The sequence below is a fragment of the Drosophila eugracilis genome, unplaced genomic scaffold (assembly GCF_018153835.1).
Source record: "Drosophila eugracilis isolate 14026-0451.02 unplaced genomic scaffold, ASM1815383v1 contig_649, whole genome shotgun sequence".
NCBI lineage: Eukaryota > Metazoa > Arthropoda > Insecta > Diptera > Drosophilidae > Drosophila > Drosophila eugracilis.
In genome coordinates, this window is record NW_024573535.1 from 2,358,863 (window position 1) to 2,382,519 (window position 23,657).

The 23,657-nt window shown below is 41.5% G+C and overlaps 2 protein-coding genes and 2 non-coding genes across 6 annotated transcripts; 2 read left to right on the top strand and 2 right to left on the bottom strand.

The window, feature by feature from the left end:
* Positions 1–117: 117 nt before the first annotated feature.
* LOC108117709 (ATP-binding cassette sub-family A member 2) lies at positions 118–9,036 on the top strand. The gene is made up of 10 exons (XM_017230261.2): positions 118–990; positions 1,056–1,199; positions 3,080–4,375; positions 4,475–4,854; positions 5,319–5,771; positions 5,863–6,203; positions 6,369–6,692; positions 6,877–7,225; positions 7,281–8,030; positions 8,093–9,036. The coding sequence occupies exons 1-10, from the start codon at positions 118–120 to the stop codon at positions 8,271–8,273; spliced, it is 5,091 nt and encodes a 1,696-aa protein (XP_017085750.1). The 3' UTR covers positions 8,274–9,036.
* Positions 8,381–23,064, bottom strand: LOC108117707 (phospholipid-transporting ATPase ABCA3). Of its 3 annotated transcripts, XM_017230255.2 has the most exons (14): positions 22,867–23,064; positions 21,836–22,050; positions 15,990–16,274; positions 15,441–15,506; positions 14,333–14,921; positions 12,837–14,261; positions 12,437–12,773; positions 12,013–12,371; positions 11,104–11,953; positions 10,850–11,000; positions 10,613–10,789; positions 9,664–10,437; positions 9,422–9,610; positions 8,381–8,990 (listed from the first exon to the last, which is right to left on the bottom strand). In XM_017230255.2, the coding sequence occupies exons 3-14, from the start codon at positions 16,199–16,201 to the stop codon at positions 8,936–8,938; spliced, it is 5,184 nt and encodes a 1,727-aa protein (XP_017085744.1). In that variant the 5' UTR covers positions 16,202–16,274; positions 21,836–22,050; positions 22,867–23,064; the 3' UTR covers positions 8,381–8,935. The 3 variants fall into 3 exon arrangements, with proteins under 3 accessions (XP_017085744.1, XP_017085748.1, XP_017085749.1); XM_017230259.2 differs by having other exon boundaries at positions 8,381–9,610; positions 22,867–23,063; XM_017230260.2 differs by lacking the exon at positions 15,441–15,506 and having other exon boundaries at positions 22,867–23,062.
* Trnay-gua lies at positions 20,620–20,717 on the bottom strand. The gene is made up of 2 exons: positions 20,681–20,717; positions 20,620–20,655 (listed from the first exon to the last, which is right to left on the bottom strand). It is a non-coding gene; the product is annotated as a tRNA-Tyr (tRNA).
* On the top strand, positions 20,878–20,984 carry Trnay-gua. The gene is made up of 2 exons: positions 20,878–20,914; positions 20,949–20,984. It is a non-coding gene; the product is annotated as a tRNA-Tyr (tRNA).
* Positions 23,065–23,657: the final 593 nt, after the last annotated feature.

Here is a 23,657-nt window from a genome sequence, read left to right on the forward strand (position 1 = left end):
ACCTAAAAATATTTGTAAAATATGAAAATATGCATCCAGTAAACACAGTAGCCTCTTGGCATTATAGGCAAACGTAAAATTTATGGAAGCGAAACCCATCTCTCAAAATCTTAAACGATGACGGTGCGCACCTACATCCGCAAGTTCGTCCTGATGAACTGGAAGAACCACAAACTACAGATGGCCAATCCTTTGGAGCTACTGGTCATAGTGCTATTGCCTCCATTGTTCACCGTTTTGGCGGTGATAATGCGGTTCATTATAGCACTGGATCCCCGATCCGACAAGGTGTACGATCCAATCGATCTGGATCGGAGCTGGATGCAAATGGCGGAGAAACTGGAGAGGGCGCATAAATTGGCCGACGAACACAATGTAAAAGGGAATCCGTTTACACCGCATCTGATCATCGGCTGGGCACCGAAGAGCTATAGTATCTTTAGGTCAATGATGCGCAGGGTCCAGAAGCAAGTGGACCCAATGACCACGATAGGTTTCGAGGATTGCCACAATCTCAAGGAATCGATAATCGAGAACAGCCTGTTTGCGGGCATCTGTTTCGATGCGACTCCATTCCCGGAGGGGCAATCCTTTGAGGAGGACACTTTGGAGAGCTATGAGACCATCCAGCCGGTACTCAACTACACGATCCTTCTGCCCAGCGAGCTGAGGATACTGGACGGTGACTTTCGGATGGCCAACTGGATGACTCTGTACAATGACGATCCTTACACCTATGTTCTGTTACGACTTAACCAGCCGTATGAAGGCGGATTCGTGGGCTACGTTCGCGAGGGCTTCATCCAACTGCAGAAGGCCGTCAGCGAGTCCTTCCTGGCCCTAACCAGCCATAAGTCCTTGCCGCTTATTCAGGTCAGGCGCTTTCCCGTCACCGGGCGCAAACAGGATCCCCTGATGAACAATCTTACCTATGGCTTGCCCCTGCTAATCGTTATCGGGTTCCTTTTCCCCGCTCAGCTGTTCGTCTGGGTAAGCCAGGGATCTCAAATCCCTGCCCTCAAAGTTTTTATCCACTTATCCTTTTACTTTTCCAGCAGGTGGTGACTGAGAAACAGACGCAAGTTCGCCAGTTTCTGATCAACATGAACATTGGCAATCTCATTCACTTTGTTTCGTGGTATCTCAAGGGCATGGTATACATGATGATCAGCTCGCTAATCATAACGGTGACCCTAAAGGTAGGATTTATAAATTATTCATTTCTGAACACGGTATCTTGTTCTCAATCTAAAAACTGCAAAGCAATTTAAGACCCGATAACACTGACTGATCAAAACGTTTCGTAATCTATAAAAGTAAAACGAAACTAAAATTACGGGGTAATTTTGTTATATACAAAAACATAAAATTTACATTTTTTAATATATTTATTTTTATTTTTATTTTTAAATGTGGTAAGACTTTTTGAAAGAATTTCCTAGAACCAATTTTGTTAGAAGGAACATTATAATTCATAATTAAACAAGAGGAAACGATATAGTCGAGTGCCGCGACTATAAGATACCCGTTACTGTTTTACACAATTTTAAAATATTCATTTTGCTAGTGGAAACTCACAAGGCGACACCTATTGTCAGACATGCTTCATGTTGAGTAATTGATAGTGATGTCACAAGCCATGTGAGGCCTTATATCCTAAATCTCTTCATAAATAGCGAAATAATGTTCCAATTCCAATTATACAGGGTCAAACGAGGCCATTCATAATAATATTATAGACGCCACAGTATTCCGCGGTGAAACCTCGTGGCAAGTTGCAGTGATATCTCATAATACAAAGTGTTACAGTGTGTACCCTTTAAGTACTCTCGGTACAGTGGGTATTCAGTATGAGTGCATATTACAGTATTCTTAAGCACAACCTTGTAGCTCTTATAGTTTCCAGCTTATAGTGGTACTATTATCCGGCCAGACCCACCCATACGCCCACCAAGCTCAATAGACGGTTTTCGCTTTTTGTAGAAAATCTGATATCTCGGTAACTATAAGCGATAGAAAGTTCGGATTCATTTATTTTATGATGCCCCAAATTCGAATTGTTCTTTCCCATCTAGCCATGCCCACTCCAACGCCCACAAAACCCGGAAAACCAAAAATGCAAAAATCTCGGGAACTATAAGAGCTAGAGAGTTGTGCTTGAGAATACGTATTTTGGGGGTGCCACTGCAACTTGCCACCACGCCGACCACGCCCATAAACCGCGAAAAACTGTGGCGCTATAGTGTATGTCTTTGTTTGACCTTGTATAATATACATATTTTTGTCAAACGGAACACTAATTCGCTATTTATGAAGAAATTTATATTATAAGGGTCACATGGTCAGTGACGTCACTATCAGTTATTCAACATGCTTTATCTGTCAATAGGTGGCGCTTTGTGAATTTCCACTAGCAAAATGAATATTTTAAAATTGCATAAAAGAGTTACGGGTATTTTATAGTCGCTGCACTCGACTATAGCATTTCCTCTCGTTTCTTCATATTATTAATGAGCAATTGCCTACTTGTTCGCACATCTTCACTTAAAGACCTCAAGGCAAATAGCAAATAACAAGAAACTCAATAGTCGAGTGCCGCGACTAACAGATACTCATAAATCTGCTAAACAACATTAAAATCAACACAAGACTGGTCTGAACTAAATGATACTTTAAAGATCGATTGGTATTTCCAAGCAAAAATATTTATACTCAACCCAAACGTTAAACATTAATATTTTAGACTCAATAGCTTTTCAAGGCTTTTCAAGACTTTCTTGAATTTACATGCTTAATCAAAGCTTTTTAGCTTCTGATATCTGACAGACGCACATGGTGAAACGGAGTCAGGTATTGGCCTGATCAATTGCTAAAAGGTCGGAAAAGCTTCATTCTACCATTAAGCATATTTACTTTGAAATTTGATAACAAAGTAGGGGATATCTGATAGTCGCGGCACTGGACTATAACGTTCCTTCTTGTTCTAAACTTCTTCAATGTTCGGGGGTTATTTCCGATTATGTAGCAACCAGTAAAGCAATATTTATTTTCTCAACGATGATACATTTATAACCAACAGATACGGTGGGCCCACGAGCACAGTGTGCTGACTCAAACACCATGGTACGTGCTGATCATAGTGCTATTCTGCTACAACTCGGCGTCAATTGCCTTTGCGATTATGGTGGCAGCGTTTTTTCGGAATGCGATCAACGCAGTTCGGGTGTTGACGACCCTTTGGATAATGACCTATGTGCCCGCCTTCATTCTATGGAATGGCAAGGAAGGAAATATCCTGGCCATGCGCTACGCGGTGTTTGCATTACCGAATGTGGTCGTAACTCTCGTATTCGAGTTTCTGATTGAACGGGAATCAATTGTCCATGTTGCGTGGCAAGATTTTGGCTATAGCCTCAGCGATCCAAGTGCTACCATTACGGTAACCTCTAGCACCTGGATCTTAATGCTGGACTCTTTGATTTACTGTGTTATTGGTCTGTATGTGGACATGTGGCATGGCCGTGACCGATCCGGTAAGAGGATGAAAAAGCCAAACGCGAATGCCAACAGTGTGCACGATGATCCGTATAACGAACGGGCGGATAGCTTTACACACCAGGGTCAGGCCATTGGGGTCAATTCCACAAAAATCTATGAAGTGGAACCCTCCCACCGGCGTTTCAAACTGAAGATCAAGAAGCTATGCAAACGCTTTGCGGCCAACGATCGGCCGGCGTTGAACCTTTTCTCGTGGAATGTGTACGAGAACGAGGTCACCGTACTGATGGGGCACAATGGCTGTGGCAAGAGTACCCTGCTTAAGATAGTGGCCGGCTTGGTGGAGCCCAGTCGGGGCACTGTGATGATATCCAGCTACAACATACAAACTGAAAGGAAGGCGGCCTCGATGGAACTGGGCATCGCATTTGGTAATGAAATGCTCTTGACCGGCCTAACTGTCATCGATTATTTGCGATTCATTTGCCGTGTGAAGGGTCTGCATAATAAGATCGAAATCGAGGGGCAGGCAAATTATTTTCTTAACGTCTTGCAAATAGGAGATATTAAGACGACACGAATCCGTAAGCTCGCTGGCCGTGAGTTGTGCTTGGTTAGCATTTGCTGTGCCTTCGTGGGGAATAGTCCCATAATCCTGATAGACGACATACACTCGGATCTTGACAAGCACACACAGGCGCTGGTCTGGAATCTTATCAACGAGGAGAAGTCCAAGCGCACCATTATCCTGGTCTCCAATTCCCCAGCACTAGCTGAAAATATTGCCGACCGTATGGCCATTATGTCTAATGGGGAACTCAAGTGTACCGGAACGAAACCCTTCTTGAAAAATATGTACGGACACGGCTATCGATTGGTAAGAAATCCATTGTTAATATGTTAAATATATTTATTTAAACTTTAAAGCTTAAAGGTAAGCTAACAAATGTGCATTCTACATTTTTTTTTCCTTTAGACCTGCGTAAAGGGCGATAACTACAAGACGGAAGACCTGTACCGCCTGCTGACTAGCTATATGCCCAATATTGGCATCGAGAGGGACATTGGCTACAAGATAACATTCGTGCTGGAGAACAAGTATGAGGATCAGTTTCCGTTGCTGCTCGATGAACTGGAGCAAAATATGAAGCAACTGGGAGTGGTCAGTTTCCGTATCAGGGACACCTCGATGGAGGAGATCTTTCTGCGTTTTGGTTGCGAGGAGAACGACCAGAGCGGCGCTTTTCAGTCGCACGAGAATACCCAAATCCTGCTCGAGGAGTACTATGCCATCTTGGCGGAGGCCAATGAAAAGGGTCGAAGGACTGGGTGGAAATTGAATATGTTGCATGCCAGGTAAGTGCAGAGAAATACGCTAGTCGCAAACAGTTATGTCAAGAAATAGTAATTGAATTTGTACAATATTAGGAGTCATTCAGTCTATCTAATATAACGTTTTGGACATAGTTCCTTATAGTGTATTTTTGGCTTGTGGGATATCTACGATAGTGGGTAATCGACCATTGGTATATTCGATAATCGAAAGCTTGCGCCAGTTCTAATACCCTAATCGAATTTACGCAACTATCGTAGAAAAGGACATAAGCACGATATATCGGATAAACTCGATTAATCGGGCAAAACGATATATGACTAACGTTCAAATATTACAATTTTTTTACGACTATATGAAAAACTCCAAAACTCTTAATTAAAAATATTTTAATCGATTTTAGCAGATAGGCACTCGACGAGAATCGATTTGCGACTAATGTTTTTTCCAGCGTTAATACCCTAATAACCCTAATGCCCTAATGTAGGGCGGTGTTATACAAACGTTGGATCTCGTCCACCCGTCATTGGATCGTTTTGGTTTTCGAGTTATTGGCCACTGCCCTGGTAGCAGTATGCTGCTTCTCCAGCATTTTTGTCTTTGGCAAGCAGTATGAGTTGGAGCCGCTGACCTTTAACCTCAGCCAACTGCACACCGTCGATGCCTTCGTGGAGCTCTTCTCCGAGGAAGAGGACGTCAAGGATATGCATGCCTATTACACAGAATTGCTCTATTGGTACGATGCTCATGTGGCGACCGTGACGAGGAATAGACATAATACGTACACCCTGTTGACTCAAAGCGAATTTACCAGCCACGTCAACTCTCGCTTCATATTTGGTGCAACTTTTGACCAGCAGATCGTCACCGCCTGGTTCAATAATATACCATTGCACGCAGCGCCCTATGCCCTCAATATTGTCCACAATGCAGTGGCCAGGTGGGTTTTGTATACATTAAATTTTTTAAAATAAGTTTTACCTTGATTACTTTGATAAATTGGGCCCTGCTTTGGGCCTGTTCTAACGCAGGCACTTGTTTGATGAGGAAGCCACCATTGATGTTACCCTGGCTCCGTTGCCGTTCCAGACCAGCATCAACACCTTTCCGCCGAGCAATCATTCCTTTGGCGGCTGCTTGGCCTTTGCTATTGCCTTCGTGCTGACCTTTATTTGGCCGGCCTTTGCGATTTTTATGATCAAGGAGCGCGGTAGCCTATTGAAAAAGCAACAGTTTTTGGCCGGAGCAAGATGTTGCAGCTACTGGATCTTCACGGTGCTGTATGATCTCATCTTTCTGCTGATCCTGTGCGTAATGGTTGTGGTTATGGCGGTCGTCTACAAGGACCCCAACCACGATATTGAGCTATACGGTGATTTTTCTTAGTTTATACCATATTTTCTAAGTGTTTTCACTCATGATCTCTCTCATGATCTTTACTAAACCCTTTAATCATGAAAATGGAACTATTGATGAAATGCCATTTATTTCCACCATTTTTATTTCTATTTTCGATAAAACTTATTGTTATCCGCAGTCTTTGTGGCAATTACTGTGTTGCTGGCCGGACTCTGGGTGAACCTGCTCGCATATTTGATATCGGGCCTGTGTCGGAACCCGTGCTATGGATTCTTATTTCTGTGCTGGATAAACAGCTTGGGTCTCGTCTACTTCTCGCAAGTCTATAGAAATGGTTTCGACAATATGGGTCCCGAGCCGAGCTTTTTGGTTATGTACACTATGGCCGTGGTGATATGCAAGCTCTTTGCGATCGACGAATACAAGCTGATCTGCATGGATCCCTTTGTGAACTTCACCTCAGTCGAGGTCTACGAGTGCAAGACTATTCCCAATTGCTGCAGTTGAGCACGGTTTTATAAAGTACACTCGAAAGAAAATATTTCTGAAAACTTAAAAGATGTATTTAAAAATTTCATTAATATTTAATTTAATTTAACATTCCTTTAAGGTCATTTTTTATTTTCTTTCTACTTATCTTTTGCTAATATAAAAATCTTAAAACAATTTTCATTTAAAATTTATAGCAAACTCGAACTATACTACTCCCGGCACGGGCGTTGGCCACGAACTTATTCTGCTGGCGGCTCTCATTATTGTACTTGGGGTCCTGCTGATTGCCATAGAGTATTATTCGATAGTGGGATTTCGAGAGTTCTGCGCGTCTAAGAAGGCTGCTGTTCAGACGGATGAGAATCAGGAAGGCAGGTCGGTCCCTGGCCAAATGTCCCAAGATTCTACGTTTCGTATGCAAAGATACCAGGCCAGCAATATGACGGAAGCGGAGCGCAACAAGTTCGCCGCTGTTGGGATTGGGGTTGTCGCCAATTATCGACGAAACCGAGTGCTTAATGGCGTGGACTTCTCTGTGGCCAAGTGAGTATTATTTAAATATAAATCGCACTGAAACAATTTTATATGCTGTGCCCAGATCCGAGTGCGTGAGTATCTCGGGAGCGAACAACTCCGGCAAGTCGACTCTGTTAAAGCTGTTGGTGAACGAGAAGAAGATGTCGAGTGGCCAGATTTGGATCAATGGCTACTCGATGCGGCGTCATCGAATCAAATGCTACCAGATGGTTGGCTACTGCCCGCAGAGGGACAATCTTCCGGCGGAGTTCACCCCGCGGGAACTTCTCTACATTCACGCCTTGCTCCAGGGACACAGGGACCAGATTGGCCGGGAAATGTCGGAATCGCTGCTACGGTTGATGGGCTTAACTCCATGTTGGAATCGATCAGTTAGCATGTGTACTACAGGTCAAATCCGACGGTTATACTTCGCCTACGCCGTATTGGGATCTCCCGAGTTAATCTGTGTGGACGGTGTACCATGTGGACTAGATCCCACTGGCAAGCGAATCATTCTGATGATGACATCCACTATGCAAGAGATGGGCTCCAGCTTCCTGTACACCATGCTCACAAATCTGGATGGTGAGCGATTGTGCCAGCGAACACCAATTCTCTTGGAGGGCCACCTTTGGATGCTCGGATCGATGGATGGACAAAACGAGAACTACAAGGACGGATATCAGCTGGAGATCCGATTCAAGCGAAAAGTTAATCCCAATGTCAGTATGTCACGGGCCACCTGGAATCTTATCAATCACTTTCCCATGTCACCGAATAAGAAATTCAGCGCCTTTATGGAGATCAAGTTCCCCGAGGCCGTGCTCAAGTGAGTTGAGTATATGAGTTCTTAAAAGGAAGAATAACTATAGATTATGTTTCATTTCTTAGAATTGAGAAGGAAGACTCGATGGTGTTCCAACTGCCCGTGGGCACCACAACATTCTCGGAGATATTTCTTACACTGCGGAAAGATGCCTTCGAAATGAACATCGAAGACTATTTTATAACGCGCAACATGCGCATAGGCCTTCAGATATTTACCATTGATCAGCATAACGACTATCCATAAGTAAACGTTATGGGCAGCATTAACTTTTTAGTTTCCAAGTCGAATGTTAAACAATATTGAGTGTTAAACCCGTTTCATAACCCCTTTTAAATACTATTACGACAGTGTTTTACATACAGATAAAATTTAATTCAATCGTATAGTAGACATTTAACATAATTTGTAAATTCTCATATGTATCGTAGGGTTTGTGCCACAGTTATAGTAAATTGACTTATTTACACGCTTTGGTTAGCCGATCTAAGTACATCGAAATAAATACACATATTACTATATGCAACAAGTTTTCTTTGGGCGCTGGGAATAGTTTCCGGCCAATTCTCTGGCCAATACTTTTTTTGGGCAAAAACAAAAATATAAGAAAAGTCTAAAAGAACTTATCGTGCATGTGAAGCAGATATAACTATACATATATGTTACATTATATATATATACCAAACATACATTTTATAGATCTCTTTGTTGCTGTGTAAAATTTCGCTAGATGATCACAATGAAAAGAAGGCATAATAGCTGCTATCTATTGTCAGGTCGAGCTTACAAACTATTTGTTAGCTGTTCAGGCATCGTCGTTCTTTTGGTAACATTATTATCTGTGAGTGTTTAAGATCAGGTCAGGATCGGATCGAATTAGTGTGGATCAAATCCTTCAGGTAGTTGGTTCAATACTCATTAGCTAGCAGGCACTTGCACAACTTTCTCAATTTGGAGAGGCGGCTAGATATTGTGGGGAAACGTTTCAGAAGGGAGTAGAAAGAACAGACACAACACGGTTAACATTAGCTCGGGAAGCAAATTAAGGGTTAGTTAGTAGGCTACTGTTAGCTCCCCTAGGTATATACGCATGCAACAGAGTTAGCTTGTATCGATCGAAGGGCGTTAGCGGTAGCGTTAGAGTTAGTGGTGTTAGCTAAAAACTACAAACAAAAATCATTTAACAAAATTCATAATATGACAGATGGGTTATTCCGGGTGCTGTGTGTATGGGAAATAGAATGCTTTGGCGGTGCTGCAGGGCTCGTTTTGTGTTGGTGCTGGCAATGCAATGTGATGCGACAGGTAGAAGATGAGGCCAATAAGCGAGAAGCCCGTTAAAAGCCAGGTGGTGTTATCAACTCGGTTTTGGGTCTTTTTGGGGGCTAGCTCACTGATTGGCGCGTGTATCCTCGCGCTGGTACTTGGCGAACTCCAGGAAGATCTCCTCCAGCGTCGTCTGGCTGACCGAATAGTCCTCCACATTTAGCTGGTCGCGATTGCTCTCCATCAGTCCGAAGATGCGAGACCACTTCACCCCAGTCAGTGGAATGTAGAACGTCAAAATGCCTTGGTACTCCTCTCTGAAAAACAAATATTTAATATATAAAAAAAATACTAGGTAAATTATACTCACTGCAGAATGGAGTTCGGATATTCGTGCTCCACAAACTCCTTGACAGCATCAATATCTTGCTGGGCCATTTGAGCCGGCACCGTCTGCTCATCAGGATTCCTCGCGTATCCACCACTCAAACGCGCCTGTCGCAACGCCGCGAAATTGCGACGGACTTTGATCTTAAGGATTAAGCCCTTGGAGAACTTGTTTTTCAGGTGCTGCGTGGAGCCAATGCATTTGAATTCCCCGTTCACCATAATAGCCAATCGCGTGCATAGCGCTTCACACTCCTCCATACTGTGGGATGTGAGGACAATGGATTTACCGGAGTCACGAATACGGCAAACCATATTCCATAACTGACGCCTGGCCGCTGGATCCATGCCGGTTGTGGGTTCATCTAGGTAAATAACGGACGGACTTCCGATCACAGCTATCGCCGTACTCAATTTTCGCTTGTTGCCGCCACTGTAGGCGTGCGTTTGCTTATCGATGTGCTTCATGAAGCCAAAGGACTTGGCCAGCTCCTCAGACAATTGACGGATGCGAGACTCCTGGACACCGCGCAGCATGCAGAAAATGCGAAGCACCTCGCGACCCGTCAGATCGTCCAAAAGTGCATCAAACTGCGGACAGTAGCCGATCATTTTGTAAATGCTGTTCATGTTCGACTCCAGGCTCAGACCTTGGACGTAAGCGGCTCCCGAGCTGATCCGCTCGTCGCCCGTCATCATCTTAAACGTGGTCGTCTTGCCGGCACCGTTCACGCCCAACAGCCCAAAGCATTCGACTCTATGGAAGAAATGGTAAAATAAATTTCATGAGCCAATGTTACATATTAACAAGATGCAGCGTTTGACTTATTAAATACATTAAGAAATTAACTCTAATCAAAAAACAAGTATCAAACACAAAGAAATATAAAAATGTTACAATCTGTAGCTTAATAAATAAGCATTTAACTTACTCCTGTACGCAGAGAGACACCTGATTGACAGCCAAGAACTGGCCATAGTACTTGGTAACCCGATCTAGCACCAAATTTTTGGCCGCCAACTCGTCCGAGGACATGTGAAGAATGCGCTCCCGTTCGTGAGCTACGTCGTCATCCAATTGACCTTCCCTTGGTGGCGGCGGTGGTTTACTAAGTATGGAAGATACATGAAGTTAGAAGGGATTTCGATTCTAAGTCGCAGTAACTTACGATAGCATTTGACGGAGTTTGAATATCAGTTCGTTGATTAATCTGAACTCCAGAACGATGATGATAAGGAAGAAGACAACGCCGGTGGCGGCCATATAGACCGTCTCGGGCAAAACGCCGGGCTCTTCCCAAGCAAAGTAGGGCTTGATGTCTTAAATAAAGAATTATTTTAGTAAACTATAGTAAACTATATATATAGATATTAAGCTAATCAAATTTAGAAAAGTAAAACATAATCTATCCAAAATACTCACTACAGCATTGGGGCACCAACTCGCAGAGCAAGATGGGTGGGATCGCTCCGACTTTTGCGCAGGCATTCCTCGTGGCCGTGTTGGTGTACACCTTGTTTAAACCCATGGCCAGCGAGAAGTGTGGAAAGACGCGGAAAATCCAGCCCAATATATCCGCCGTATCCTTTGTATCGAATAATTCCGAAGACATCACCACTACCACAACGAACAGGGCCATGCCGCAAAAGATGTTGACAATGGAGACCCGAGCAAAACCAGTGGCCGGTTCCTTGAAGAACAGCGACATGATGTAAATGAAGGGTAACACGGCGAAACCAAAAAGGAGGAGAAGCAAATAGTATCTGCCGAGTTCACCGAAACTTGACAGCCCGGGCTCCTGGAAACAAACGATCGTGATCACCACGATCAGAGCTGTCACGATATAGGTGGCGAAATCGCAAATAAATTGGGTCAACCAGAAGGTCCACACTTTAACGCCGCCCACGAACTGCAGCAACTTAGCCCTGGACTCTCGCTCTTTGATCAAAAACAGGATATATATGGAGCTAACGAAGCACATGCAGAAGCACAGATTGGAGGCCAGTTGCGTTCCGAGATTGTTGCCCATGCTCAGCTGGGAGAGCAGTGTGCTAGTCGTATACGGCAGTGGTGCATTTGTCACCTGGATGTTAACCGATGGACTTATTTGGCGGGCAATGGCGTTGTGCACCATGTTGACTGTCAGGGGTGCAGTGTGTAAGGCCTGATTATTCAGCCAGGCTATGATCTCAGACTCTTGGAAAGTTGCGGCAACCAAATAGCGTGCGTTTATGCGCACTTGGATCGTCTTTCCCAGTTCCAGAATGTAATCCTAAATTTCAGATATTGATGGTTAAAATAATGAAAGGAAAACGAATCAAGCCAACCTACCTCAAAGCCCTTGGTACCAGTTAGTTCTAGACCATAATTGCTGCCATAGGATTCAGCCAACTCCTGGTACTTGTCGGCCACATCCAGCGCACTCACATTGGATCGATCTAAAACTGTCACAGCCAAGGGATATTGAGTCAATGAAATTGTAATGGGCTTTAGCTCCTGGAAAGTGCCCTGGGACTCGATGATCAAAATGGTTACAACCACGAAGAATACCGGCATAATATTCTGGATGAGAAGCAGCAACTTGTTGCGCCACGTGTAGAGGAACTTCTTGAGGAGCATCGCCTTCCATTGGTTCGATAGCAGCTGCATTCCCTGGAGCAGTCTTCGATTCTCCGAAAATATGCCGTCGGCTGCAAACAGTTAATTGAGCTTATCAGGAGTCCAAGATCCAAGATCGAGTTCAAACACTGCTTACACTGTACAGATTCGTTGTCATCCTCGCCGCGGAATCCACTGCCTCCATTCATAATCTCATTTTGGTCCTTCAAGTTGCCGGTGCTGTCCTTTTCAGCGCCGACCTTCATGAACACTTCCTCCATTGAGGTGATTCCCACGCCATAGCCATTTAGATGGAGTTCGTCCGACTGGTCTTCTAGTTGGCCGAACATCTCCTCGAATTTGGAAGAGGCGCTATCCGGCAGCTGATAGGACAGTTCCGCACCGATATCGCACTCCGGCTTCAAGCCCGGAATGTACTTGTTCAGCAAAGCCGTCACCTCATTCGTCTCACAGTCATCTCGCTTTACACAGATCTTAAACGGAAAAACACGTAAGTATATGAGGATGATGATACACTTATCCCTATCCATACTTACCAATCGGTACCCCGATCCATACTGTTTCTTTAGGAAAAACGACGTACCATGGCACTTAAGTTCACCATCGCACATAATGGCAATGCGGTCACCCAGAACATCAGCCTCGTCCATAAAATGAGTGGTCAGCAGGAGGGTGCGACCCACCTTCTCCTGCTGCAGCAAGTCCCACAGTTGCCGCCTGGCCGATGGATCCATTCCGGAGCTGGGCTCGTCACACAGCACCACCTTTGTGTCACCACAGAGGGCACAACAAACGGACAGTTTGCGCTTCATGCCTCCAGAGAGTTTCGATGAGGCCACATTCGCCTTGTCCTCCAGCTCGATCATCTTCAGATACTTGGCCACCTCCTGCTCAACGGCCTTGCCACGCAGTCCCTTCATTCGGCTGAAGAATCGAATGTGATTCGACACGCTCATCTCATCGAAAAGAACATTGTGCTGGGGACAGATGCCCAGGGACATGCGGGCTCCTTCGATGTTGGTGCGGATGTCACTGCCATTTATAATAGCTGTTCCGCTAGTTGGGGGAAACATTCCTGTCAACATAGATATGGTGGTGGTTTTGCCAGCTCCGTTGTGTCCCAGCAAGACAGTGATCTCATCTTCGAACATATTCATCGAAAGTCCCTTTACGACCATTTTGTCGGCGAAGCGCTTTTTAAGATGCCTCATCTGCAGGCCGATGTGTTTGCCCTCCGGCTCTGTTTCGAAGGCCTTGGGATCCCGCTGCTCCACATGGCCATTGGGTATGTCCTCTACTCCCGTATACTCCCGTTCGCCGCACCAAAACTCCCGAGTAAATGGGAAATTCCAGGGTCGCGGCACGCCAAAGCTGCCCGGCATCACTTGCTCCACATACAAGCAGATTGTCATGCAAATGAAGCAGGATACCAGCATCATGATCATGACGGCCCCCACAGTCAAAGTGTCATCAACAGAGACGGGCGTGAAGAAGTTGCTCCACTGCAGACCCTCGCCTGTTCCCTCAAAGCCCAGGATCAGCTTGATGCCAAAGCCCATGGCCGTGTTCGAGATTAAGCTCCAGCCCAACTTGGCAGTCAGGCTTAAGTCGTCGTACGTATTTATCGTAAAGGAGTACGGAATGTAGGCTATGAACCATATTAAGCCCGTAACGGCGGCTGCTGTGCTTGCTCTCGAGAACAGTGTGGCCATCATGAAGCAGAAACAGATACTCGCTATGATGTATATGATGAGGAAGAAGACCAAGGCGGTGAAATTCGCATGCGTCAGTACGGCCACGTCCTCCGTCCAATTGATCTTGACCAGAATGGCAATCAGAATGGCCGATATGGTCAACATGATGAAGGACTTTACAAACCAGGCGGTCCAGTGCAGCCAGTTGCTCAGTCCCATGATCTTCATTACCTCCTTGAGCTGCTTCTCCTTTTCAGCGGTGATGTACTACAAGTGAATGAAATGCCGTGAGTGGAGAAGGTACATAGATCAACCACGATCCCGGCATAGCCACTTACCTTGGTGATATACGTGCATGGATAGATGAAGCTCAACAGTATGATCAGCGACATAATCGAGGACATGCCCTCGAGCAGGGGATCATAGATGTAAGCGGGATACGGATAACGCTGCAACTTCACCTCCGGCAGATCCTGCCTCCCCGATCTTTGTCTTATATACGCCATCGAAAGGCTGTGTTGCAGGGGCAAGAATCCCTCTCGTAAATAGCCCGGCGGAATGCCACCATCTTCATCCGCTTCATTTCTTGGCCCTGTCAGATCAATGGTGGGAAACAGGCGCATTGTCAGCCAGGTGTTTGCTATCGCCATCGTCGCCGTTCTCAGTTCCGCTGGGAATCTCAGTGAGAAATGAAAATCGTCAGGAAGGCCCTCCTCCTCAGTTAGATTCGACCAGGCATCGTTGAACTGGATTCCGGCAAAGGCGCTCAACCTCACCGTATCCGTTTCCAGTTGGGTGGCATTATCCGATTCGCAAATATCGGTCATACCCAGGCTTTGCCATGCCTCCTCCACCAGTTTCTTCAACACAGGGTTTACGGGGGAGTAGCACACGGTAAACACTACATTTTTAATGCCGCTGTTCGACCTACACACATTATTTAGACATTAAAGATATTAAAACAAGGTCGAAATAAGTTTATATAAGTGCGTTTTTTAATGGATTAATATTAGTCGAAGGTGTAGTGAGATTAAAGCTTTCGTCGAAATCCAAGAAATCCCTAACAATGTGTATCAAATTCTTAATAGAACACCCCGAAGAACCATTTAATCTTTTGAGATATTTCAATTTGATTTTACAGTGTACCTTAATTACAAGAAGACCTTAGATACGTTTCAAGCAGGAACACTGTGTAATGAGTCTGCGATGAATCTTTGTTATTTTTTTAAAATTCCATTAGGATAAAGTCTCAAATTCCTTCAAGTTCTACTTTCCCTCCTAGGAATAAATACTGCTTTGTGTTATAAATGTTAGTTATTATTTAAGCGTGCATAGTGAGACACTCAGAATTGGTGCATTTCATTAGAAGCTATGTTAGGGTGGCCAATCAAGTTGGTTAGACGTTGTAGTGTTTTCTGTTTAATTTTCTATTTTGGATTTGTTTACCTCCGTCGATTAGGTGCAATCAGCGCTATGAGCTTGCCAAGGTAGGACGATCTATGTAACGAATGTCTTCAGGTTTTGTGGCCAGAACAAGACAAAAAACATTTACATATATTGAAAAAACAAAAATCTAGAGGGGTGATTAGAAAAAACTGCGTAGTCGAAAGGAAAAATAATATTGCACAAAAGCAAATAAAGAAAACTAATAATGTAAGCAGCTTTGAAGCGTTTAAATTGGGCGACCACACGAATTTTATACTAATAATAATAATAATAATTACAATAATACTAATAATAAATAGCAGCAGTACTTAAATAAATATCAAATTATCAGGTTTTGTAATATTGTCACATAATATTGTGACTTTTAAAAAGAAAGAAAGAAAGAAATATAAAAAGCTAAGAAAGTAGAAGCTGAATATATCAAAAGTATCTACAAAATCAAAAACATAAAAAGCCAAATACAACAACTAGAACTCTGAAAACTTAGGCAATGCGGTAATAAAAAGGACAGGTATAGAATATATTATGGTGTGGGAAAGGAAAACTCACTGCAACAAACTGAGATCTGTTATAGGCAGGGGACTGTATGTCTTGATACCCCGCTGCTCGGTATCGACCAGGGTGCGGACCAAAACGAGGAGCAAGGAGAATATGGCCGGCAGCACCAGCTCGATAACCATCTGCCATTTGTGGTTCCATTGAAGAGTCCAGTTCTTCCACAGAAGCAGCACAAACTTGTCCCAGTTTGTCACCTTCGCCATTTTGCAGCTTTGTTCGATTGGCTTAAAGCTTTTTCTAGATTATCTCGTCATTAAAATTGATTAAAATTAGGATCTGTAAGAAAGAGAGAATATATGTTACGTCATAAAACATTAAACACTTGATACATTGAGTTATTGATTTCCTCGAAAAAGTTAATGATTAGATATTAAAACCGAGAATTTGTAAATAGGCAAATAGTCTACTTTTTATTGACTCTCGACGACCTCGATTGCTATGTTCAGTTATTCATAGGGGAAAGTGAAGTGAAAGTGAAAGTGAAAGTACAATCAATATCGAAGGATATACATATGTATGCATGTCCCTAAATGGGAAAGACAATTAACCGCTAATATGATTACTTTTGCATTCTCCAAAAATAATACGAAACCATGAGTTTTACTTAATTTTATTACTTCCATAGGTCATAGCCTACGCATTCATTCAGTATCTGAACAATGTTTTTATTTTTACGGAAATACATGTTGCGCCGATAAGCTTTTTGACCCCGTGCACGAGTGCAAATTATCGTGGTAAATAAACAATAATCAAATGTGCAATGTCAAGTGCGTCCATCGATCCATGGGTGCTATATGAAGTTATTTCAATTATCTAATCATCGTCGGTTATGTTAGATTGATAAGGCTAAACTTGTGCCCAATAAAAGCAATAACCAACGTAAATAAATCATAACCCTTGTAACACAATCGTTACGCCTACTTCACGGTACGTCCCCCCAAATCATTGAAACTTTCGGAGTGCATATTGCCCCTATAAACAAATAGAATGTTTATCAGCTAGCAAAGCTTTTAACAATTAATATGCCTATAAAGTGTACGAAAAATTACGGGAACTCCTTAAAGAAACGGAATACTTCTTTATCCAGTTAAAATCTTTAAATAAATTGTATATTCCTGTTCCTAAAATACGATAAATTATCGTTTAAACCATATACTTCGATTTCATATCAGTTTTCTAACGACTTTGCTTGGCGTTCTATAAGTAATTATAACCTTCGTTCCCTTTTAGTTGGCCATCATAAATGTAGTCACTTTATGGAACCGAAAATACACATTTATTGCTTCGACTTCAGTTTGCATTATCAAATGCACTCAAATCGTCTGGTATTTTAATCTCAGTATGGCCTGATACTCCATGTGTCTAAAATTAAGGAGGGTTAGTCCCAGAAACTTTCTTTGTTTAGATTCCCAGCAAACACAGAACTTGGCTAGAAACAATTATACAATTGTAATGAGATTCATTGGCAGCTGGTAGTTAACCACTGGGAACTGAAGTTGACATGAGCTGGCAAACTGAGAACAACTGAGTCTGGCAACTGGTTCTGATAAACATTTGATGTCTGGGCGTCAATGGGAAAAAGTTGCTGATCTAAGGATGATTCGCACAAAATCAAGTTGTATATACACACGATACGATAAGTCGAATGCTTCCGACGAAGTTCTTTTATTCATGTCGGAAATATGATATCGATTCAACGATTTATCTGAAAGTTGGCGTTAATAACCGATACTTTTGGATATGATATAAAAATATTAAAGTTATGAATGAATTTTCTGAGCTTTAACTTCTCATGGGGCATGCATTATGAAGTTTGCAAAATACGGATTGCCTTTACGAAAAAAATATACATCTATGTTAGCTAAACAAAATATTATCGATATTGTGATGAACATGGAGAATATCTTTAAGATACAACCAAGAATTATCTTCATTTTCAATGCCCATTTACAACAATATTTACGATAGTTATCTTTCGCTTTATATAGATGTCGGGCTTTAATCTCAGGGCAGACTTATAATCATCTTAAATACGATATGGAGCATATCATATATTATATGTGTACTGTTGCTTCGTTAGGGTCAATCTATAGACTGCTACAAACTAAAGCATTTTTCTTGACAATACAAATTATTAACATTTATTTATCTTCGAATCCTACTTTAAAGATAAATAATAAAGAATTTTAAGCATTTTAAGTGAGAAATGAAGCGTTTATTTTAGATGTACTTAAGGTCTTAAGGAATTTGAAATCCCAATAAATGCCCATAGGACCATAACTGATGTTTCATTGCAGATTTGTATGATTTATTATATATTTTGGAGACAACGAATTGTATTGTTTTCAACATGACGTTGTCTTTTTTGTTAGATCCATGGTTTACACCATAATCGATTGGCTTTCCAATTTTGGTAATGACTTTGCGAACCACCCTCGTAGAGACACTAACACACAAACCCGTGTGGCACAGGAATAAACAGAGATAAAACATAAATCCAGAAAGCGTCAGCGACAGCTTTACTACCGATATGATAATCGGAGGGCGGGCTGAGCAGTTGGAAATGGGCGCGGGATCTCCACCTGCATGCACCGGGACTTACCCGAAGCTTAGCCAAACAAAATGTGTCACACAGCCACGGCACAAGAACAAATAAAGAAAAAACAATCGGTATATATGAGTGGGCGGAAACTAGAACTCGGAACCTGAGGGACTCGCGAACTCCGGCGGACACTCGACCGTTTCGACGAGCGTACTATTTCGAACTGAATCGCAACGCCGGGCAATTTTCCTTATTTATCAATAGAACGCAATCTAGCGCAGCTACATGGATGGCCAATAAAACAAATAGCATTTATTGTTTTGGCCTGGCTAAAAAATGATAAGCCCTCTCTCTCTCGGTACAAGCAGACATATGTCCGATTTCGATTTTTGGCTTTTTCACGCATTCAGGGATGTCTGGGGCCCCATTAAGGCCCAATGTCGGGAGTGGATCTATTACTCATGGAGTACCCGGTGTTCGATGTCATGGCTCTTAATATTGGTTAAGTTAAAACAAACAAAATATGTTACATAGCTTTTGAGACAGGAGTCTGATCATAATGAGTTTATTGATTATTAAATTGTCCCAATAACATAATTTAAAGTCACGTAAAGCTTATTAGGCTTATATCGCAAAACCTTTGGGCTCTGTGAACAATTTATCATTGTCCGCGGCTAATGGACATTACACATAAAGATAAACATTTATTGCACGTTAAAATACTGTTAGTTCATTGACTTCAATCTAAGAACTTTCTAATAAAGATAATTGGTTAAGGAGTTTTTTCGGTTTTTAAATGGATATTTTTGTTTAAATAACATATTGTGTACTTCGTAGTATATATGTAAAAGAGTATATTGTATTAATGAAAAGTATGTAACAAGTAGATGGAAGCGATCCCGACCGTTCAGCCGTCCTTCCGTCTGCCCAAATTATCCCTAAAATCGTAGAAAAGAAGAAACCTAACAGTAGAGTGTCCCACTATCAGATACCCAGCAGTCCGTTAACCAATTTCAAAATCGACTCGGCTAGTTCGAGAATATTCGAGAATTCTTTCTTCTATCTGTTCCATAAAAATTAAATATAACGTTTGTCGCGTTATAGGAATAATATCGGAAAATTATTTAAACTTTTTAAAACGAAATGGCAAGAAAAAAAATAATCTTACGTTTAGAAGTATTTGTTCTCAAGTTTTTATGACTAATTCGAAACCCTTGGGGGTTCATACTCCATTAAATTCCGCAACTAGTGGTGATTCATACGGGACGCGTGGCCCTCGTCTTTATCTGTCGCAACATTCTTATCGAATGTGATTTTGTGGTGTACCGAAGTCACTGAAATGAGCGAATGACTTCAGTTAGTTAGGGTTAACTACTTGTCTGTACTATGCGAATCTTAAGTGACGATGGTCAATGGGTTTACCCTTGAAGATTCCGACTAGACAGCGCCACTTTTTGGTAACATTCTACAGAATCGTGCTGGTGAAAACTTTGATTAAAATCAAAGAAATTCCGACAAACACCTGTTCTTCTTGCAAACCTTATCGCAAAGCAATTTCAAAGGTAACTGTGACATCGACGATTTCATTGCTGCCTTAAATTAATATTGTCAGCTTCAGGGTGCAAACACGTTTTACTTTCGCTTGGGCGGGCAAACATCTGTGCCATAAATGTTAGGGACGGATTGTACTCATTTTGCACCGAATAGACGGGTATATATGAACTTAAACATTGAAAGGACATTGGAGGAGTACGCAAGCGATACGCACAATAGATTTACAAAGGGAAATATAATTATTTACCAATTAAATAAAACTACTACGATTTTAAAAATGTAAACATACTCTACTGTTACTAATTAAAAGCACACTGTACAGTGTACACAAATAATAAGGATCAACAAAATACAAACTTTGAAAAAGAAATCTTCAACATTATTTCCTATACAAAATGTTTGTATTCCTCTTTAAAATAATTGTCTAGCAAAGTTAAGGCAAACAATATATAAATATACACTTTAATTTGTAATTGCATATTAAGAATCAAAAATTAACCATTTTTGAGAGAGCCAAAAAAAACTTCCTTCGAGCCGGATTTGAACCAGCGACCTATGGATCACTGCTGTTGCGTCGATTTGCCATCTACAGTCCACCGCTCTACCAACTGAGCTATCGAAGGGGTCGTTGAGGGCTGCGGCCGAGCAGCCAAACAAGAGCTGATAAACACGAAGCTCCATGAACTGACAAAAGTGAAAGGTAAGCTATATAATGCATATATGTGGCATAAAATATATAGAAATCTTAAATTGAACGATGACGGGGCAGAAATGATGACACAACCTTCGATAGCTCAGTTGGTAGAGCGGTGGACTGTAGATGGGTGCATTTGAAATGCGAAAACTAGGCAGAGATCCATAGGTCGCTGGTTCAAATCCGGCTCGAAGGATTACATTTTTTGCTGCCACTTAACTGGATCATCGGAAATTCCGCCAACCGATCTCGGGAAATAATACGGAAACACGCTCACGCATGTACTAGGCGAATACGAAAGGGAATTTCTAATATTGAGTTTTTCTCAGAATGTACCGAAAGCAATAAAACCTCCATTCATCACGAGGACCTCCACACCTGCTGATTAATTTGGGACCTGTGATGATGAATCATCGAATGTTGTTAATGGCGCCTGACACTTTCACATGTGACAGGTATAAAAGAAGGAGCACTGTACTATCGCCAACTGATTGGACAATCTACTAGCCAATTTAGCATTTCTCGTGAAGAGTAAATTGCTGTGATAATAGTGGTATCTTGAGTTCACAGCACAAACCCATAAAGTAGCCGAAGAGTTCGAAAGCAATCTTTTTAGCTAACTAAGAATCCGAATAAAGAAACCACTATACCTTAATCACTATGTCTTAGTTATCGTGTATCACAGATATATGTACATATCTGTAGATTATATAGAACCACTTGTTAACCTATTAGTCACCCCAGTAATCTCTTGGCAAAGACTAGCCTCTGGAAGTTAAAATGAGATAGTAAGATTTCATACTGAAGTATTTAAAAATAAACATAGGAAAAGTATCAGTAATAACAATGGAATAGTATAGTAATAGTATTTTATGGAAGAAACAATCCAAGAAATGTTTTTCAATATCTGAAAAATTGACTTTTTATCCAACGCAATAACTGCATACATATCTGCTTCTAGGATCGTGAGTCATAATTTTAATAACATTGAACTAGCAAATGTGGTCCCTAGAAAATTAGATAATGCTCAATTATATTTGCACTTACCCCTTTCACGTTTTTCAGGCAATAACTGAAATTGCAGTGCTGTTTGTCTTGTATTGTTTTTTTGTTCGTGCGATTAAGTGTGGGCCCACTTAGTGATAAAAATTAGATCGACATTGAGCATTACTGCATAATCGATTGGCAAGCGACTTGCGGCAATTGCAATTACTTATTTCTGCTGACGCGTTGCCGTTTCTGCACTCCTATGTGCACTGTCACTGTAATAGGGATATAGTATATCGGTATTATAATCATATCAGGGCTACAAAGCGAACAGAATTCAATCGGAACTGGGAATCATTAGTTAATTCCGGAGAATATTATTTTTTTTACATACATATATATGTATTCATAAGGCATATATTACTTAATTGAAAACAAGTTTAAATGCCAGTGCTGGAAATGTTTTAAAAATATTCTAAAGGGTTGCAATTTGTATTTTGATTATAGGTAAAATTTTCGAAAACAAAGTTAATTCTATAAAAACACACGTGTATAATATTAGTTGATGGAGTTTCTCTTTACGAGTATATAGGAAGTTCGATTTCAAAACCATCACTGTAACGATATGATGCAGTTCTAAGCCCTGCGATCGCTTCCTGCAACCCTGAAAAGTACCGCTCAAAGTTCAACGCCTGTGCCTTCTAACTGTTAATTTAAGTGCATCATTGCAGATGCGCATGCAACACTTTACGCCCGCGAAAATGTGTGTATGCACCGTTATACAGACAATTTTGGCGCCTTGCATAGAACTCTGCGAGTATGTGTCAGAATATAAGACAAAATATTCGAAAAAAAACACTTTTCAGGGAAAACAACAAGAACAATATTAACATCGAACCGGCAAATCCGCAGCGATAATTCCAATTTTGTCCACTGTACGGCCCTCTAATCATTATTTCGCACATCCAACGCAATACATAAATAATATATGCACAAATATAGTCCTGCTATTAGTTTTTATATATCACTGCGTCATAGAGGCGCCCATAAGTTCATAGTTTATTTGTGTTTTTCTATAGAGTGCGCATTACTATTTGTTATTTTCTTATCTGCAATAATTTGCTGTTTTTTTTTTTCGAGGTTAAAACAGCTGTTGCCGACACACACAATATTACACGGAAAAATAATGATAAAATAATAGTAATACTTCTAACGCCGCCGGAGATGCCAAACAAAATGAAACGAAACTGTTGGGCGGGCAATAACAACAACGAACGAAGGCAGAGAGGAGAGTAAAGAATAGTGCCGGCCAATCAGTTTTAAGATTTTTTATAGAGCAGCGGGATATCTGTTTTCTTGTTAGATATTATAAGCCAATTAGATTCAGAATATGTAATCATGAATAAATGAGTTGTACTCACTAAGAAAATATTGTAATAGTAATATGTGGTCAGAATTATTAGCATACACTAATCTAAAAAGTAACCGGGCAATTGGTTAAAATGGGAATATTTTTTGTTATTTTATTATTGTTATTAACTAGTTTTTACTAGCTAAAAGTTGGCAGCACTAGTGGCACGAAAGAGAACGAAAGCTAACTATTACGTCAGCTGACACTGAAAGCGAGAGCAATCGAAAGAGCGAGCAATATTCTAATGCGACAAATATAATCATCGATACGTCGACTATCGATTGAGGTCACGCGCACTAGCCGATAACTTTTAAAACTTAATTTGAAATTAAATTGATTTTAAATATATATTTTTTTGGTAAATAAGGCGTAATAGCGAATGCATAAAAAATTTATCATTTATTAAACTTTTGATCCTGAAAATCAATCCCCTACCGAAAATGTATTAGTGGTATGGTGTCAATTATTGGA

Excerpts from the sequence above, each read along its gene's own strand:
- LOC108117709 (XM_017230261.2), top strand. The coding sequence starts at position 118 with ATGACGGTGCGCACCTACATCCGCAAGTTCGTCCTGATGAACTGGAAG. Across the intron at positions 4,855-5,318 it reads TTGAATATGTTGCATGCCAG|GGCGGTGTTATACAAACGTT; the intron begins GTAAGTGCAGAG and ends GCCCTAATGTAG. Across the intron at positions 6,204-6,368 it reads CCACGATATTGAGCTATACG|TCTTTGTGGCAATTACTGTG; the intron begins GTGATTTTTCTT and ends TGTTATCCGCAG.
- LOC108117707 (XM_017230255.2), bottom strand. The coding sequence starts at position 16,201 with ATGGCGAAGGTGACAAACTGGGACAAGTTTGTGCTGCTTCTGTGGAAG. Across the intron at positions 11,001-11,103 it reads GTTGGTGCCCCAATGCTGTA|ACATCAAGCCCTACTTTGCT; the intron begins GTGAGTATTTTG and ends TCTTTATTTAAG. Across the intron at positions 10,438-10,612 it reads GTGTCTCTCTGCGTACAGGA|AGTCGAATGCTTTGGGCTGT; the intron begins GTAAGTTAAATG and ends TTTCTTCCATAG.